The sequence below is a fragment of the Ovis canadensis genome, chromosome 1 (genome assembly GCF_042477335.2).
Source record: "Ovis canadensis isolate MfBH-ARS-UI-01 breed Bighorn chromosome 1, ARS-UI_OviCan_v2, whole genome shotgun sequence".
NCBI lineage: Eukaryota > Metazoa > Chordata > Mammalia > Artiodactyla > Bovidae > Ovis > Ovis canadensis.
The window spans coordinates 20,088,218-20,106,131 of NC_091245.1; the positions used below are offsets into that span (position 1 = coordinate 20,088,218).

Genomic DNA, 17,914 nt, shown 5'->3' on the forward strand with positions numbered 1-17,914 from the left:
CTGCCCCAGAAGGCCTGCCCCCAGACTGCCAAGAACTGGAAGAGGTAGCATCAGACATTCTTGAGAATTTTACTCCTGGGAGGATAATTCTTTGATTCTGTGATTGGGAAAAACAGGCTGAGACCAAGTAAGGTTTATTCCGACAATGCAAGGCTGGTTCGATATCCCAAAATCAACCAATTTAATCTACCAAGTTAACAGGCTAAAGAAGAAAAATCACATTATTAGATCAATCAGTGCAGAAAATGCATGTGACAAAATTCAACACTCATTTGTAATTAAAAATTCTCAGAAAAATAGGACTAGAGAAGAGCTTCCCTGGGTATTACCTGGCAGGACAGTGGTTAGGACTCCACACTTTCGTTTCCAAGGGCCTCGGTTTAATCCCTGGTTGGGGAACTAAGATCTGGCAAGCCACATGGCATGACCAAAAAAAAAAGGGAAAAGAGAGAGAGAAGAACTTCCCAACTTGATAAAAGGCATCTACCAGGAAAAAAAAAAAAAATCTATAGCTAACATACTTAATAACGAAAGACTGAATGCTTTCCCTGGAAATTCAGGAACAGAGCCAGTATGTCTGCTAAAGGATTACTTCTAGTGGAAGAAAAATAATCCTAGGAGACAATTCCCATAGAGACAGGTCTTTCACATTTCTGCATATATTGTAAATGACATACTTACTGCTCTTCATTCCAGACTACATTTTCAAGGATGTTTGTTTGGCAAACAGCTTTGGAAAATAAAGATAGTTTCCCCATTTATAGCAAAGGGCAAGCATGCTTACTGACTACTATATAGCATTCAGGTTCTCTGAAATCAGGATTCCTCTTTGTAATGAAATCCATCTGTGTTACTTCCATGCTATATGAGGGCAAAGGGAACTGATAGAAAGAAAAAAAAAAAAAAGAAAACCCATAATATCAATATTAAGAATTTAAAAGGTAACATCATTATAGGCGGTACATTCATTAAAATGATTTTTAATGATATAATGAAAACTTCTTCCAATATGTTGAAAATTTAGATGAAAACAGCTAGAAAATAAAATTTACTAAAACAGACTTAGAAGTAGAAAACCCAAATAGCCCTCTAACTATTAAAGAAAATTAATCAGTAATTAACTTTTCCATAGGATCAGAAGCTTCAGAGAATTCTATCAAACATTCAACAAAAAAAAATTCTAGGTTTACACAAATTCTTCCAAAGATTAGAGAAGGATAGTACATCTTTTCCAAAATTTTCTTTTACAGATTTTCCTGGAGGAGAAGGCCATAATAGTACAGGAATAGATACCAGTCCTGGGAGAGTTATAATCAGTTAAGAAAACAGTGGCAAATGTAGCTAAGTGTACTCTGGTTTCTCTTCAGATGAGTTATCTTTTACTCTTTACTAAAGATTTCCTGGAGAGGAAAGTGTGGGAGGTTGCCTTCTCATCCAAAAGGGAACGTTTCCAATGTTTCATCTATTAGGTATGATGTTTGTTATAGCTTTCTATAGATAGGTCTTATCAGATTGAGATTTAATTTTGTCCAACTTTTTTTGTCTATGAAGATGATATATGTGCATTCCCAGATGGCACATTATTCTTTTTACATACTGCTGGATTCAACTTGCTAATATTATGTGAAGAATTTTTGCACCTATGTTCACAAGTAAGCTTGCTATATAATTTCTGTAGAAAAAAAGAAAAGTAAAAAAGTCACTCAGTTGTGTCCGACTCTGCAACCCCATGGATTATACAGTCCATGAAATTCTCAAGGCTAGAATACTGGAGTTGGTAGCCTGTCCCTTCTCCAGCAAATCTTCCCAACGCAGGAATTGAACCGGGGTCTCCTGCATTGCAGGTGGATTCTTTACCAACTGAGCTATCAGGGAAGCCCAATAATGTCTGTAGAGCCTCACTTAACAGCTGAGGGCAGGGAACCAGACAGCCTATTTCCCAAACTACAGCTTAAACTTGAAACTGCCTTCTAATGCAAGTTGGTCCTACCTTCTACTTTTCAGAACCTACTTGTATTTCTACACATCAGGAATTGTTGTTCAGTTGTTGAGTCCGACTCTTTTGTGACTTCATAGACTATGTAGCCCACCAGGCTCCTCTGTCCACAGGATTTTCCAGGCAAGAGAATACTGGAGTGGGTTACCATTTCCTTTTCCAGGAGATCTTACCCACCCAGGGACTGAAACTGTCTCCTTGGCAGGTAGATTCCTTATCAATCAGCTACCTAGGAAGTCCACAAAGTCTACATATTTAGCTTCAAATAAGTAAAACCTCAAAGGATCACACCACCAGTCTCAATCGTTCTTTTTCACAAAAGTCTTTGCTAAGACACAAAAGGTAACCAGAAGAGAAAGTGAACCATGAAAGCATGTATTTCTCTACCATCAGTGCCCATTCTCCCAGATACTCCCTTATGACGCGTGGCGCCTTTGCGCGTACCAACAAAAGCCTTTCTTCCACTGTAGAGAATTATCCCTAAATGTGTTCTTACTTCCCTGGTTAACTGTCAGTAAAGAATCCGCCTCCAATGCAGGAATCAGCCTGCAATGGAGGAGACCAGGGTTCCATTCCTGGGTCCGGAAGAAGGAATGTCCCTGGAGAAGGAAATGGCAATTCTTGCCTGGAAAATCCCACGGACAGAGGAGCCTGGCGGGCTCCAGTCCATGGGGTCGCAGGAGTCGGACACGACTTGGCGACTAAACCATCATTACCACCATTCTTACAGGGTAAGAAGTCCTAACAAGGAAACAAAACGGGTAACTTTAGTCATTAAAACAGATAACATAACGTTGCATTTTGATATGCAAATAAGCTAATCAGGGAAACAACTTTGCGTCTCTGAGTAAATGGAGAGACTGGTGGCACTGACTCTCAAGCTGAGGCAGAGTGCATTTCTGTCTGTCACGCCGCAAGCCCCGCCGCACCCCACCCCACCCGCCGTGTTTATCCGGCGTACCGCCGCATTACCATCCAGCTCTGTTCTCCCTCTGGTTCCTTTTCCTTACAAAAATATTCCGCCCTCCGCCATCTTCCCAGGTACTCCCACAACCCAAGGACCAGTTTGTCACCAAACTGGTCTCGGGGCACAGTAGGCTTCCTATGCAGATTGGCCGAAAGGCTGAGTCAAAGCTGGAATGACTGGGAAGTAGCTACAGAAAGTCCCCTCAATAAAGTCTAGTCCCCTCCCTCCTTCCTAACCCAGTCTTTCCCTCCTTTTGCTTCCACCACTTCCTAGCTGTGGTACCCTAGGTAAGTGCTTTAGCCCTCTGTGCCTCACCCCCTCAAATGTAAAATGGGGATAACAGTCGCCGTGCTGGTGCAAAGCGGACCTCGTCGGTCCCAGCCTGCGAGCGGCAGCGGGATACCGAGAGTGCTCAGCACAGAGCCTGGGCAAACTAGGCCTCGACAAGGGTTCGTCAGAAACTCAAAGTTTCTCTAAACTTCTGTCAGCCTTGCCTCTTTTCTCATTTTCTGCCACACATCCCCACCCACCTGCTCTGTGTCCTTCTCACCCCTTGTTTTTCCCCGTCCTGTCTCCCTCTGAAGACCCGACCCCTCCCTCCTCCACAAAACCTGCTAGATTCCTCAAAGGCGGAAGGCGGGCCTGCCTCTGCGCGGCCTTCAGCTTTTTCAGCCTCTAAGCCTCAAACCCTTCCTCTTCCCGCTCGAGCTGCTTCTGTGAATCCCCGGAGACCTCGGCCCCCTCCTCCCTCTCTTTAACCACCAGTTCCAGGAGGGCAGGGCCAGCTACCCCCACGCCTGGCACATTGTTGGCCAGAAAGAGGTGCTACGAAAGGTCGATAAAGAAGGGGGAGGGTGCTTCCTTGCGGGGATGGGGCGTGAGTGCAGCGGCCGGCCTCTCCAGCGCCTCTGCCTTCCCCAGCCATCGAGCTGATCAAGGACCTGGTCAACTACGACGTGTGCCCAGCGCTGCTCAAGGGCCTCGTAGCGCTACTGATACCGTCCTTCAAGGAGACCAGCAAACTGCAGTCCCAGATCGTCAGCGGTAGGGATCCGCTCGGATTGGGGGGTGGGCGCCGGCGGGGCAGGAGGGAGAACCGGGTTCCTCCCAGTCTCACGGCCACTCCCTCCTCTAGACTCGTCGGTCCTCGAGCTCACCTCCCACCTGCCGCTGTTTTTGCAGCAGGCCGCGGCCGCCAAGGCCATCGGGTAAGCGGGCCGCAGGTGGTGGGCGGATGCGGCAAGCCGGGCTCAGCGCTGCCCGGGCGCTGGGGAAGGGCTCCGGCCGCCGAAGGGTCCCACCCTACCACCGCAGCCCGAATCCCACCCCCACCCCCAAACCACCCCACCCCCGCCCAGGATCCTGGCGCGCCACAACACGACCCTGGCCGAGGAGATGCTGCACCTGCGAGTGATACACAGCCTGATGGCCGCCATGGGCAACACGGATCACAGCAACAGCCAGCGGCAGGCCAGCCTCACTCTGGAGGTGCACGGGGCGGCTGGGCGGCGGGCGGGCAGGGCGCGCGGGCACTGCAGTCACGCCCCACCCCCGCCCGCCCACCGCAGTACTTCGTGCAGTTATTCCCGGTGGTGGAGGAGAACGTGCGCAAGACCATGGGGGAGGAACTCTACAAGCTCTTCCTAGTAAGTGGGACAAAACAGTGGCCCTGCGCGTGCTGCAGCTCACGCCCTCCCCCCACCCCCATGGACACCCCACACAAGATCTGGCTGGGGCGGGCGACAGAAGGGACTGCCCTGCTTGGGCTTCTCCACCTGGCACCCTTCCGTTCCCTTTCGGGCCCATCCTGTCAGGCTAAGAGCCTGACTGCAGCCTGCAGCCTCCCTCTGCCCACGCCCAACTCCAAGTCCAGGCTGCCCTGGCATCTAGCCAGGTTTCCCTTGCTTCTGTCTCCAGAGCAATGCCGAGAATCTGTACATGAATATAGATAGCATTCAGGCGGACATCTTGGCAGCCAACAAAGTCAATGTCACCAGAGGTGAGTGGCGAGAGAGGGGGCCTGGGCCAGAGGGGCAGTGACACCCAGTCTCAGGCTCATCTCCCTGCCTCCAGTGCTGCACCTCAGCGGCCTCTCCTACAGCAACATGAGCTTTTACTTTGGCCATTCTAATGAGGATCAGGTGGCCTACATCACACACTTCCAGAAGGAGGACGTGGAAGAAAAAGAGTAAGAGGAGGAAAAAGGAGCCTCGGAGGCAAGCCAGGAAGCCAAGGCTGTGTGGCAGGGAAGCCTGGCAGAAGCGAGGAGTCACAGCCAAGCTCCTGTCGACTCCTCTTGGCCTCGGTGGGAAGCTGGGGGTTCTGCCCTCCGGTAGGGGAGAGAGCGAGTCGGCTGGGAAGTCTTCAATAAACAAGTCTTGCTGTCTGTCTGGTGTCCATGTGTGGAGGGCAGAGGGAGATCCAGTGAGAGCTGTGATGATGGACCTGGGCGCCTCTGCTCATCAGGGAAAAAAGCTGGTCAGAAGGGCAGGACCACCAACCTCCTAGAAGATTCAGGGAGGTAGTGTGAGGAGTGGGCCTCACCTCCAGTCCCTCCTGGCCCCTGCACTCTCACCTCCAGGACACCAGACCCACCTGGGTTCTCTCCTGCTTCTCTGGTTGCTTTTGTCCATTCTCTTTGCTGATTGATCATGCATGCAGGCTCAGTCGTGTCCACCTCTTTTTGATCCCATGAACTGTAGTCCGCACCAGGTTCCTCTTTCCATGGGATTACCCAGGCAAGAATACTGGAGAGGGTTGCCATTTCCTCCTCCAGGAGATCTTCCCAACTGTGTCTCCTGCATCACAGGTGGATTCTTTACCACTGAGCGACCTGGGAAGCATTTTTATGGGTTCCTCCTTTTCAACCCAGCTTCCTTCAAGGTGGAGGGAGGCAGGACTTTGACCTTGAGCCTCTTCTCTATATTTATACCCTGGTGATTCTATCACTTTATTTTTTTAACTTGTATTTATGTATTTTTAAATTTTTTTGGCCATGTCATGAGGCATTCCCTGACCAGGGTTAGAACCCATGCCTCCTGCAGTAGAAGCATGGAATCTTAACCATTGGACTGCCTGAGAAGTCCCTCTATCACTTTAAATACCACTTATATACAATGACTCCCATATTTCTCTTTCCAGCTAAACATTTCCACCTCATTTTGTTGTCAACAAAAAATTTAATCAGTAGATCTAAGAAAGAAATGGAAAGTTTTATTCTAGCCAAATTGAGGATTATAAACTAGGAACAGCCTCTCAGAAAGCTCTGAGAACTGTTCTGCTTGTTAGAGGTAAAAGCTCAGTTATATAAGTTTTTGAGACAAAAGGCTCAAATTAAATGATGTGTACAATGCCATTCACGCTTACAATGCAAGTAGTGGTCCTGGGTCATCATGGCCCCTTACAAGATCAAGAAGGAAGGTTATCTCCTAAGACGTTTTCTTAGCAGGGGCTACTCTCCAATCTTGAGGATTCTCATTGCAGTGGCTTCTCTTGTTGCAGATCCTAGGCTCTAGGACTGCAGTAGATTTTGCACATGGGCTCAGTAGCTGCTGTTCCGAGGCCTTAGAGCATAGGCTGCATAGTTGTGGCGCACAGGTTTAGTTGCTCAGGGGCATGTGGGATCTTTCTGAACCAGGGATTGAATCTGTGTCTCCTGCACTGGCAGTGTGTGGTTCTTGAAAATGACAAACAAGCTCATGATTTAGGACTTTTGTGCAAGCTTTTCTGCTGAACACTTGAGAGAGGTTCTGTTCCTAGAACTCTCACCCCAGGTATCTGTATGGCTTCACTTTCTTTTACACAAAAGTCAGCTTCTCAATGAGGGTTACTATTTTTTTTAAGTTGCATCTCATACTACCAGTCCCTGTACTCTAATCCCTAACCCCTGCTACTCACCTATTTATTTCATATCACTTATTTTTTTATCTGTCTCCCCACCTGAATGTAAGCTCCAGCAGGGCAGGAATATTTGTTTTCATTACTGATATTTCCCACATGTTGAGAATAGTGTCCTGGCACACATGAATGAATTACTGAGTTATTGTGAGGGAATTGTCCCTCAAGGTCAGAGGAAATAAATCAGATGGCAGTAATTCTTTAGGGTGCCACAAGAGGGCATCACTGGCCCAGATGTTGTCGGTCAAAGGCTGCCTAGCCTTACCCTAACTGGGATTTTGAGCCTCCTCTTTCCTCTGTTTGGGCAGAGAAAGGAAAGAAAAGTTAACAAAATATCCAGCATGTTTTCCTTAAAGCTAAATGAATTTCCTATTTTAAAGACATGTCCTGTCCTTTGGTGTCAAGTCATTCTTACTGTTTTTAGTCTTGAAATAGCCTTTCGTTCTATAGAATTATTTTAAAAACAGTACCCCATAAACTTTTGGAAATTTTAATAATTAGAAAATAAAAAATACAGGAAAAAATCCAAAACTCTTGTATAATAGTTTAATAACAATGGAATGTTTTAAAATGAAATCTTAAGTATACTACAAATATCTGACAAATATACATTACATGAAATTTATTAATATACATTTATTCCCCCCCAACTTTTAACTTTCAAAAGTTCAAAATTACCCAAAAAAAGTTAAAAGAATAATACAGTGAATACCGATACCCTTTGACACATTTTCTTTTATTTACCGGGCTATTTGGAAGTTTCAGATATGACGTTTGACAACTAAAAACTTGACTACTAAAAACTTCATGTTGTATTTCTACTAAGCATAAGGACATCCTCCTACATAATTACTGTATCATTATTGTGGTAGTCTAAGTAATGGCTGAGTGAACTCCGGGGGTTGGTGATGGACAGGGAGGCCTGGCGTGCTGCAATTCATGGGGTTGCAAACAGTCGGACACGACGGAGCGACTGAACTGAACTGAACTGAAGTAATGGCTTCCAAATGCACCTGCATCCTCCTCCCAAGAACCTGTAAATGTGTTACTTCATGTGGTAAAAGGAATTTTGCAGGTGTGATCAAGGATCTTGAGATGGGAAGATCCTCCTGGATTATCTAGGTGGGTCCCAGGTAAGTACAAAGGTCTTATACAGCAGGACAATCCATAATTAGTTAGGAGATGACATAACAGAAGCAAGAGGTTTAGAGTAATGCCTGGAAGGTGGCACAGGCCAAGAAATGAAGGCAGCTTTCTAAAGGCAAAGACAGATTCTTCCCCCGACTTCCCAAGCTTCTAGAAAGAATGCACCCCTATCAACACCTTAATTCTAGACCTCTGACCTCCAGAACTATAACTTTGTTTTTTGTTCAGGATCCAGTTAAGATTTGTGTTAATGTATTGCATTTGATTGTCATATGGTTGGTGACAGTGGCTTAGTTGGGTCCAACTCTTGTGACCCCCATGGACTGTAGCCTGCCAGGCTCCTCTGTCCATGGGATTCTCCAGGCAAGACTACTGGAGTGGGTTGCCATTTCCTTCTCTAAGGGATCTTCCTGACCTGGGAATTGAACCTAGGTCTCCTGCATTTCAGGCACATTCTTTACCAACTGAGCTATGGGAGAAGCCCAACTGTCACGTTCAGTTCAGTTCAGTAGCTCAGTCGCGTCCGACTCTTTGCGACCCCATGACCTGCAGCACGCCAGGCCTCCCTGTCCATCACCAACTCCTGGAGTTCACTCAAACTCACGTACATCAAGTTGGTGATGCCATCCAGCCATCTCATCCTCTGTCGTCCCCTTCTCCTCCTGCCCCCAATCCCTCCCAGCATCAGAGTCTTTTCCAATGAGTCAACTCTTTGCATGAGGTGGCCAAAGTACTGGAGTTTTAGCTTCAGCATCAGTCCTTCCAATGAACACCCAGGACTGATCTCCTTTAGAATGGACTGGTTGGATCTCCTTGCAGTCCAAGGGACTCTCAAGAGTCTTCTCCAACACCACACTTCAAAAGCATCAATTCTTCGGCGCTCAGTTTTCTTCACAGTCCAACTCTCACATCCATACATGACCACTAGAAAAACCATAGCCTTGACTAGACAGATCTTTGTTGGCAAAGCAATGTCTCTGCTTTTGAATATGCTATCTGGGTTGGTCATAACTTTCCTTCCAAGAAGTAAGTGTCTTTTAATTTCATGGCTGCAGCCACCATCTGCAGTGATTTTGGAGTGCAAAAAAATAAAGTCTGACACTGTTTCCCCATCTATTTCCCATGAAGTGATGGGACCAGACGCGGTGATCTTAGTTTTCTGACATGCAGTATAAGCTTATTTTTAAAGTTCAAATTTATAGCAATAAATTTTTTATCTTGCTATCTTGAGCCACATAAAAACTAGGAATTACAGATAATCTTGAGGATTTATATTTTTCGGTTGTGCCACACAGCTTGCAAAACTTTAGTTCCACAACCACGGATCAAACCTGTACACCCTACAGAACCATGATACCCTAACCACTGGACCATCAAGGAACTTACAGGATTTCCTGTTTTGAAGCCTATATCAAGTGCACTAATTAGAAACCACAGCCTCAGAGTGAGTGGAGTCTTGTCTGCCTGCCATGCTCAAGTATCCCCCCTATAAAAATTGTGAACAGATATGCCCAAACCTGAACTTTAACTCAAGGCCTAAACAAAACCAGATTAACTGGGTTTTTCATAGGTAATAAACATCTATTGAACAGCTGACTCTTCCGTGCCAAGGCCTGTACCAAACCCAGAAGGCCATCCAGTGCCATGACAAAACATAGTTACCACTTCTCTATAACTGCGTGACTACGTAGTAAGGCTGACAATCTTTGAACGACCAAGTTTTGAATAGTATTAGGTCCCGGTACAGTAACACACCATGTAAAGACTATCATCTATTTTTAAACACACCTGTAAGCCTTGCGAAAGCAAGGCCTCAAAAAATTGGCTTAAGACTCAGAATTGTTCCTCTCCACGGAAATCTTTAGTAAAAGGCGAAAGATTTATACGATCTGAAGAGAAACCAGAGTATGCCGCCGAGTTCCGGCACACAGTCCTCGGTTAACCATAAGTCCTAAGTCAGCAGTGGTAACTATATGCCCACTCAAAAAGCGAGTAAGTATCTGCCATCACAGATAATTCTATTAAAATATCCTAATTTTTCAGAAGTAGGAGAGAAATCAAAAGGAAAAAAGGATCTAGCCTTTAAAGTAGGCACGATCCTGAATGCAATGCATTGTGGGTATGTAAATGAAGTTGACTCACCAACTTCGCACACAGGGAAATGCTTTAAAATTTAAGGCATTAGGTGGCTCGGTCTAGAGCCACCACTAGGGGGCGAAGCAGAAGCCAGATCGGCAAGAGTATAGACGCGGGGTCCAACGAGAAAATTAGATTTTATCTTTTTTTTTAAGGCACGACATCTATTCCTTTCCCAAATGTTACAGTAAAACCAAGAGGGAGGGAGAAAAAATGGTTTTAGCAGTCAGGATAAAGAAAAGTACCAATCTGGGGTTTGGCCAATAAAAGTTATTGACAACAATGGGAGGGAAGAAAAGAAAAAGACAAGACGTTATTTCACGTTACAGACCTTCCCCTAACCCAAAGTTTAATACTTGCTTACCAAGTAGAAAAAGAGACACAGTTGATTCACAAATTGGAGGTTTGAACTTCAGTTAAGACACTTATAAAAACCTAGACAGGGGCCGTGTCCTCCTCAGCCCAGGTGTCGCTAGTCTAAAAACTCAAGGGAAGGCAGAACACTCAGGATTTGGGAGTGTACCCACATCTCGCTCAGGAATTTGAGCAGCAAACATAACCTACTTGGAAAGAATTGGGAAAGAAAACCAGCAACTGCCTTCTTCCCGGGGGGGGGGGGTGGGGGGGGTGGGGGGGGGGGGGGTGGGGGGGGGGGGGGGGGGTGGGGGGGGGGGGGGGGGGTGTGGGGGGGGGGGGGGGTGGGGGGGTGGGTGGGGGGGGGGGGGGGGGGGGTGGGGGGGGTGGGGGGGGGGGGGGGGGGGGGGGGGGTGGGGGGGGGTGGGGGGGGTGGGGGGGGGGGGGGGGGGGGGGGTGGGGTGGGGGGGGGGGGGTGGGGGGGGTGGGGGGGGGGGGGTGGGGGGGTGGGGGGGTGGGGGGTGGGGGGGGTGGGGGGGGGACAGGGAAGGAGGTGAGGCTAGGGCTAGGAGCATTTCCCATCACTAACCTAACTTGGGCAACTGCAAGGAACCATCTTAAACTGGTCTTAAGAGGAAGGCCAGATGGATGATGGGAGAATCCATAGGAGAGAGAGGAGGAGAGGGAATGTGCCTAGGGGGCAACAGCTCCTTCCTTTCTGGGCACAGGAAGGCAGCCAGGGTCCAGGCAGTGACCTCACAAGGACAACACAGCTCTTGCAGCTTGGAGATCACCCACCTGCCCCAGAATGAAACAGCTATTCATTCTGTTTCCTCCACGGTATAGGCTCTGCGGCCTGGAGCCCTTCTCTTCTGTGTCTCCTCCTTTGGGAGGCAGCATTAGCCTCTGCCCCTTGGACCTCAGGCTCTTGGCTCACAGGGGAGGCAGCAACCTTTCTTCCTGAGCAGTGCCTTCTTCGCTGTAAGTACCAGATCTCTGCCTGCTCCTGCTCTTCTTGTGTGGGTTGAGGCAAGACAAATCACCTCACCCTCCTTCTGATTTCTCTTGAAGGACAGGCTATTCAGTTTGAAAGATTTCTTGAAAGAGAATTTCTTCCTCTCCTTGAGGGTCTCCTTGAGGGGGATTGTAGGGCCCAGTGTGCTAGCGGCACCACATCACCGCTCAGCTCTGCACCAGAATGCCTGTTTTTTTGTTTACTGAAGTATATTTGATTTATAATATTATGTCAGTTTCAGGTGTATAGCATACTGATTCAGTATTTTTCCAAATTATACTCCAGTATAGATTATAGATAATGGCTATGATTCCCTGTTATACAGTATATCCTTGCTATGTCTCTATTTTAGATTTTAACACTCAAATAAAATTGCTCTTGAATTAAAAAATTAAAACTGAACTTTTTAGATGCCTGAAAATAGTTTTCATACATTCATGCAACAAAAATGTATGGAACACTGTGTCAGACCATGTGCTGGGCCCCATGAGACAAGTGTGTGTGATGAGCACTGATGACTGTTTAGTGACACATAGGCCAAGCAAGAAAGGATCCACAGGAGTAGGGTGGCGAGGGCGTTCTCAGCAGAAAGGCACTTTGAACAGTGTGAGCCCGAGTGGTGAAAGGACAAGTGGCTAAGCGACAGGGACCAGATCAGGTCCAATGCCAGTGAATGACCTTGGATTTACCTTGAGAGCAATGAGGGCTCTCTGAAAAGCTTTCAAGGAGAATCAGTTCAGTTCAGTCCCTCAGTCTCGTCCCACTGTGACCCCACGGACTGCAGCACACCAGGCTTCCCTGTCCATCACTAACTCCCAAAGCTTGCTCAAACTCACGTCCACTGTGTTGGTGATACCATCCAACTATCTCATCCTCTGTCATCCCCTTCATCTCCTGCCTTCAATCTTTCCCAGCATCAGGGTCTTTTACAATGGGTCAGTTCCTTACATCCTGTGGCCAAAGTAGGAAAGGAGAATAATATGATCAAATTAGTGTTTTGAAACAGCATCAGCATCATCTGGTACTATCAATATTATGAGTTGAATTGTGTCCCATCCCCTCTCCCCCACTAAATTCATATGTTGAAATACAAACACTCAGTACTCAGAATGTGACTTCATTTGGAAATAAAGTCATTGTAGATGTAATTAGTTTAAATGAGGCTTCCAGAGCTCAAAAAATTTCTAAGCCACCAAATTTGTAGTGTTTTGTTACGGCATCCTAAAATATACACCTAATTTACCTGGGTGTGTGTGTCCAGTCACTCAGTTGTGCCCAACTCTTTTTGACCCCATGGACAGCAGCCAGCCAGGCTCCTCTATCCATGGAATTTTCCAGGCAAGCATACTGGAGCAAGTTGCCATTTTCTATTCCAGGGGTTCTTCCTGACCCAAGAATCCAACATCTTGCATCTCCTGCATTCACAGACAGATTCTTTACCACTGGACCACTTGAGAATCCCAATATACCTGGGTGTTTGTTAGAAATATAAATGATTGGGCTATACCTCAGACCTACTGATTCAGAAAATCCAGGTGAGACCCAGGTACCTGAGTTTTAACAGTCTTCCAGGTGATTCTGATGCAGGCTAAGTTGAGAACCACTGGACACTTATTCTGGCTAAAGTATGGAGATGGTATGGTGGACAAGAAGTTTGGAAAAATGATTTAGGACTGAGCACTAAAGCCAGAGAGAAATAACAGGCAGCCTGGACCAGGGGATGGTCAGGACTGCTCAAGGAGAAAGAGTGCAAAGTAAGGAGAGAAAACAAGGCTAGACTAAGTCCCTAGAGAACCATGGCTTAAGGGAGGGATGCTGCAGAAGCAGTGAAATTAGGAAGGCCAGAGTAAAGCAGCAGTGTGGAGAGCTTAGAAATCAACAGCAGCAAAAAAGAGATCCATCAGTTCCGTCAGATGAGTGATCAAGTGAGGTGGGGACTGCAAAGTTCATTTAGTAGGGATAAGGTTAGTTAGCGCAGAAATCCCAACAGGGTGTTTTAGATAGGGAGGGAACTTTAGGGGGCTTTGGGAGACCATAGTAAGTTAATGATCACTTAAGAAAGCAGGCTTGCTTAACCTTGAAACTGAGCAGGCTGGTTTAGCAACAAAACCAGGGAACAGAAGCATGGGACGTGCTCCCAAGCAATAAAACAATGGTGGCCTGAGACCCACATTCTGCCCAGTGAGCCCAGTAAGTTACTGACCCCTAGGACATGCTCTCTGCACACATGAAAAACAATAGTTTATGGAAAGGTGACCTTTCCATAGTAAGTAAAGACCTTCACTGTAACTAAGATCTGAAGTAATTTTTCCATAGTGCCGTTACAGTCCTGACTTGGCCATGTAGGGACAAGAAAACTCCCTTGCCCATCCTGGAGGAGAAGCTAATGATGGAAGTGTGACACCTACTCAGGAATGAGGAAGAAGCTGTTTTTTCCCCCCTCCCTACTTTCCTCTGGTTTTAAAACTGTAGCCCACTAAGTTCCCAGGGCCTCTCGCCCACCCACTTGTAAGCTTCACAGGAGTCCTATTCTGTTAATAAGAAGTCACTTCTTATCTATCATTTTGCCTCACTGAATTTTTTCTGCCCTGAGACACAAAGGACCGGAGTTCCTCAGAGCCCTCAAAATGCTGCCTAGTCGTCTCACATTGGATCCAACAGCAGGGCCGTTGCTGGTGACCCGAGTGTGTAAACAGAGGGCATTGATGGAAGTCCAACCACTGGGAGCCGTTGAAGGAGGCCATGGAGGTAGAGAAAGCAAGCAACTCTTCCGAGACATTGGCCCTGAAAAGCCAAACAGAGACTGTAGCTGGAAAGGGTTTGGGATTAAAGGTAGCCTCCCTCCATCTCTTTTGTTAATATTGTATGTGTTCTCAGTCACTCAGCTGTGTCTGACTCTTTGCATCCCCATGGACTGTAGCCCGCCAGGCTCCTTGGTTCATGGGGATTCTCCAGGCAAGAATACTGGAGTGGGTTGTCATTTCCTCCTCCAGGGATCCTTTTCAACCCAGGGATCAAACCAGTGTATCCTGCGTCTCCTGCATTTCACACAGATTCTTTACTGCTGGGCTTCTCTGGTGGCTAATATGGTAAAGAAACTGCCTGCAATGCTGAGGACCCAGGTTCAATCTGTGGATCAGGAAGATCCCCTGAGAAGGGCATGACAACCCACTCCTGTATTCTTGCCTGGAGAATCCCATGGACAGAGGAGCCTGACAGGCTACAGTCCATAGGGTCACAAAGAGTTGAACACGACTGAAGTGCCTTAGCACGCACGCATGAGCAACCAGGGAAGCCCTTTTGTTAATGTTAGGAGAGTGTTAAACATGATTAAACCCCTTGGAAAGGAGTCAGTACAGATGGAGAGAGTGAAGATCTGAGAGAGAGGAATTACAGGACAGATAAGGGGGGCTGAGGAGTGAGAGGGGAGGAGGATGGAGGTCGTTAGGTAAGATGAAGGATCCCGACTCCCTGGTGGCAGGAAGAGGGGAGCAAGAGGATGCAGTATTAACTTCACTGCAATGGAGATCTTTACGGAGCGGGTCCTCCACCCAATTGCTCACCAGCAGCTCCTCCCCTCACCACTCTGACCCTCAGATTCCCCTCCCTTTTCAGTATCTACCCTGCCACAGCTGAACTACTGGAAAAATCACACAACTGAGCCAGGCCTCTGATAAAGTTCCTGCTATTACTCAACACGTCTCTACTTGGCTCTGCTTCCCACTCTCTATGTACCTTTTCTCACCGAAACCATCCTACACCTCCTCCCCAGCTCTGGTGCTCAGCAGATGACCTCACTGCAGAAGTTGCTGAGAAAGCAGAAGCCATTGCCTTATCTTCCCACCCTCAACCTAACAGTGCCCATCATCTGCCCCTTCCTCAGCCCTCCTCCCATCAGAGACCATCCCCATGCTGCGCTGCTTCCTCTCGGTCCCCCTCAGGGCACCAGCTGTCGCCTCCCCATCGGTTCCTCCCTGGAGACCAAGTAGCCTCCATCAACTCCTAGCTGAAAAAGAAAGTGGGGGCAGGAAGTGGGGAGGAGGAGAGGGGAGGATGAACCTGCAGCACATGCCAGCGGCAGTCTCCTTTTGGAATATAGCAATCAACCACAACAGAGAAAAAACTTTGTATTTTTTTATTTCAGAGAAAAATTCTGGCAGAAATATTTTTTTTAAAAAACAAACTTTTCTACCTCCGCAAGAGAACAAGTGGAACTTTCATTCTAAATAATGTTTCCACTGAGCCTCACCCTCAAGAAGCTTAGTAACACTTTACTGTGGATGCATTTACATCAACTGGTACCATTTTCAATTAGTTAATTTTCACACTAAATTTTTTAATGACTTTTGTAATTATCTAAACAATGCTTCACAAACCTTGAAATTGATTCAAATGACAGAGACACCAGTTACACTTAAGTGAAATAATTCCTGTATTAAAAGAGTTCTTAGTTTTTCCCCCTTGTCTCTGCTTCCTCACTTCTCATTCTTTTTTATAATTTTATTTATTTTTGGCTGTGCTGGATTTTCTGCATGGCGGCACGGGATTTTCTCTAGTTGTACTGAGCAGAGGCTGCTCTCTAGTTGTGCTCAGGCTTCTCATTTTGGTGACTTCTCTTGCTGTGGACAACAGACTGTAGGGCTTCAGCAGTCAGCACACAGCTGTGGCTCTAGAGCACAGTTTTTGTGGTGTGCAGGCTTAGTTGCTCCAAGGCATGTGGGATCTTCTGGGATTAGAGATCAAACCTGTCTTTCCTGCATTGGCAGGTGGATTCTTTACCACTGAGCCATCAGAGAAGCCCTCATTCTTTATTATTTTAAAAAATTCATCACGAACTATTTCTAACTCCACAGAAAAGTGTAGAGGACAAAAACATACCTGATACTCAGACTTAATAGATACGAACACTTCTTCAGATGTGCTTTAGATATGTTTGGAAAGTAAAGAGAACCTTACATAGCTCCCCTTCCTCTGTTTTGGAGGCTGTAGAGGCCTGCTGGGAACAGGACTTTAAAATGATGAATATGTCCGGAAGGCTTTGTGCAAAGCCATTTTTGCAGGCTCTAAGCATGGTCTCGAATCAAAGAGAGCACACAGCTCTTCAGAAAACTGAAAATGTTTATGCTCAGGATGAAACCAAATTCTCCCTAAGCAAGAGAAGTCCTTGTGTGTACAAAGCAAAGATAGCACAGTGACTCCTGGTGGCAAACCCAACGAATGAGAGAAATCAAGGAAATGCAGTTTGTGCCCACGAAATCTTGGTTCCTGCCAAATTCTGAGGCAACATTCCAGCTAAGGCCGTTAAACACACAATCTGTGTGATGCTGTACTACTCAAGAATTTAAACTTATTAAAATAAATCAAAGTGTGAATGTTTGCTTGTGAAAACAAAACTAGAACCAAAACCTTGTCTATATACAGTTGAAGCCTGCATTTGTTCCCCCTCAATCCCCTTTGGTCCCCTTCTACCCACTAATACCTACTATTCTGAACATGGTATGTCTTCCATCCACCAACAATATCAGTCTTGTGTTTTTAAAATTTGTGTAAATATCATACCTTCCCATCCTGCTCTAACTTCCTTCCTCTTTTTGGCGGGGGGCGGGGCTGGTGGTGGCGGTGCTGAGCTGCTGGCCTCGCTCTCAGGCCAGATTGAACCCAGTCCCTCTGCAGGGTTTTCCCTGAAACTTCCTTTTTCATTCAACATTACATTTTTAAGATTTATTTGTGTTGGTATCTATAAACCTAGTTTCAGCTCATCCACTTTATTTCCTGCACAATATTCCATGCCTGGGACATCCAACAAAGGGACATATACTGACATTACTATATATATTAAAGAACAACAACTACCACCTCTCTCCAATCCCCATCTATTTATTCTAAGGTTTCTTAGATTTTTTTAAACTTTTATTTATTTAATTTTGGCTGTACTGGGTTTTTGTTGCTGTGGGGCTATCTCTAGCTGCCAGTTGCCATGCAGAATCTTCCTGGACCAGGGATGGAACCTGTGTTCCCACCATTGGCAGGTTGATTCTTAACCAATGGACCACCAGAGAAGTCTGATTTCTTAGGTCTTTTGCTTATGAAAACAAAAACAGGACTAGAACTGGTGACAAACTGTCTCACTCTCTGTAAGCCAACTGAAAAATAAAAGTTTGCTCATCTCATTAGGAGATGTATTTCCAATAAATTTTTACTTTTTAGGTTGAAAATTCTTTTTTCAATCAATCATGTACATGGGATGATAAATAATTCAACCCAGAAGATGTGTGTTATTACTCAGAGACTTAAGGTTACAAGTAATCTTTTAAAACATACATAGAGAGAAGTACATGTGAGTATCATCTCATTTATTGGTAATTCATTTTTCCCACCCCAGGAACTGCCTGTTCTGGTCGTT

At 46.2% G+C, this 17,914-nt stretch overlaps 1 protein-coding gene and 1 non-coding gene across 27 annotated transcripts in view; one reads left to right on the plus strand and one right to left on the minus strand.

Annotated features, from left to right (window-relative positions):
- Window positions 1–5,349, plus strand: part of ARMH1 (armadillo like helical domain containing 1) — a 59,110-nt gene extending 53,761 nt beyond the window's left edge. For 17 of the 26 annotated variants that reach the window (XM_069589834.1, XM_069589920.1, XM_069589889.1 and 14 more), the window contains 6 exons: window positions 3,885–4,007; window positions 4,099–4,171; window positions 4,322–4,451; window positions 4,532–4,609; window positions 4,881–4,962; window positions 5,037–5,349. In XM_069589834.1, the coding sequence (XP_069445935.1) occupies window positions 3,885–4,007; window positions 4,099–4,171; window positions 4,322–4,451; window positions 4,532–4,609; window positions 4,881–4,962; window positions 5,037–5,155 (605 nt within the window). In that variant the 3' untranslated portion in view covers window positions 5,156–5,349. Of the gene's footprint in view, window positions 1–3,884; window positions 4,008–4,098; window positions 4,172–4,321; window positions 4,610–4,880; window positions 4,963–5,016 lie in introns of all 26 variants that reach the window. The other 9 variants (XM_069589977.1, XM_069590025.1, XM_069589969.1 and 6 more) reach the window with 2 other exon arrangements.
- Window positions 5,350–9,799: 4,450 nt separating this feature from the next.
- LOC138431108 (U5 spliceosomal RNA) lies at window positions 9,800–9,915 on the minus strand. The gene has a single exon (XR_011253533.1). It is a non-coding gene; the product is annotated as a U5 spliceosomal RNA (small nuclear RNA).
- Between the last annotated feature and the right edge of the window lie 7,999 nt (window positions 9,916–17,914).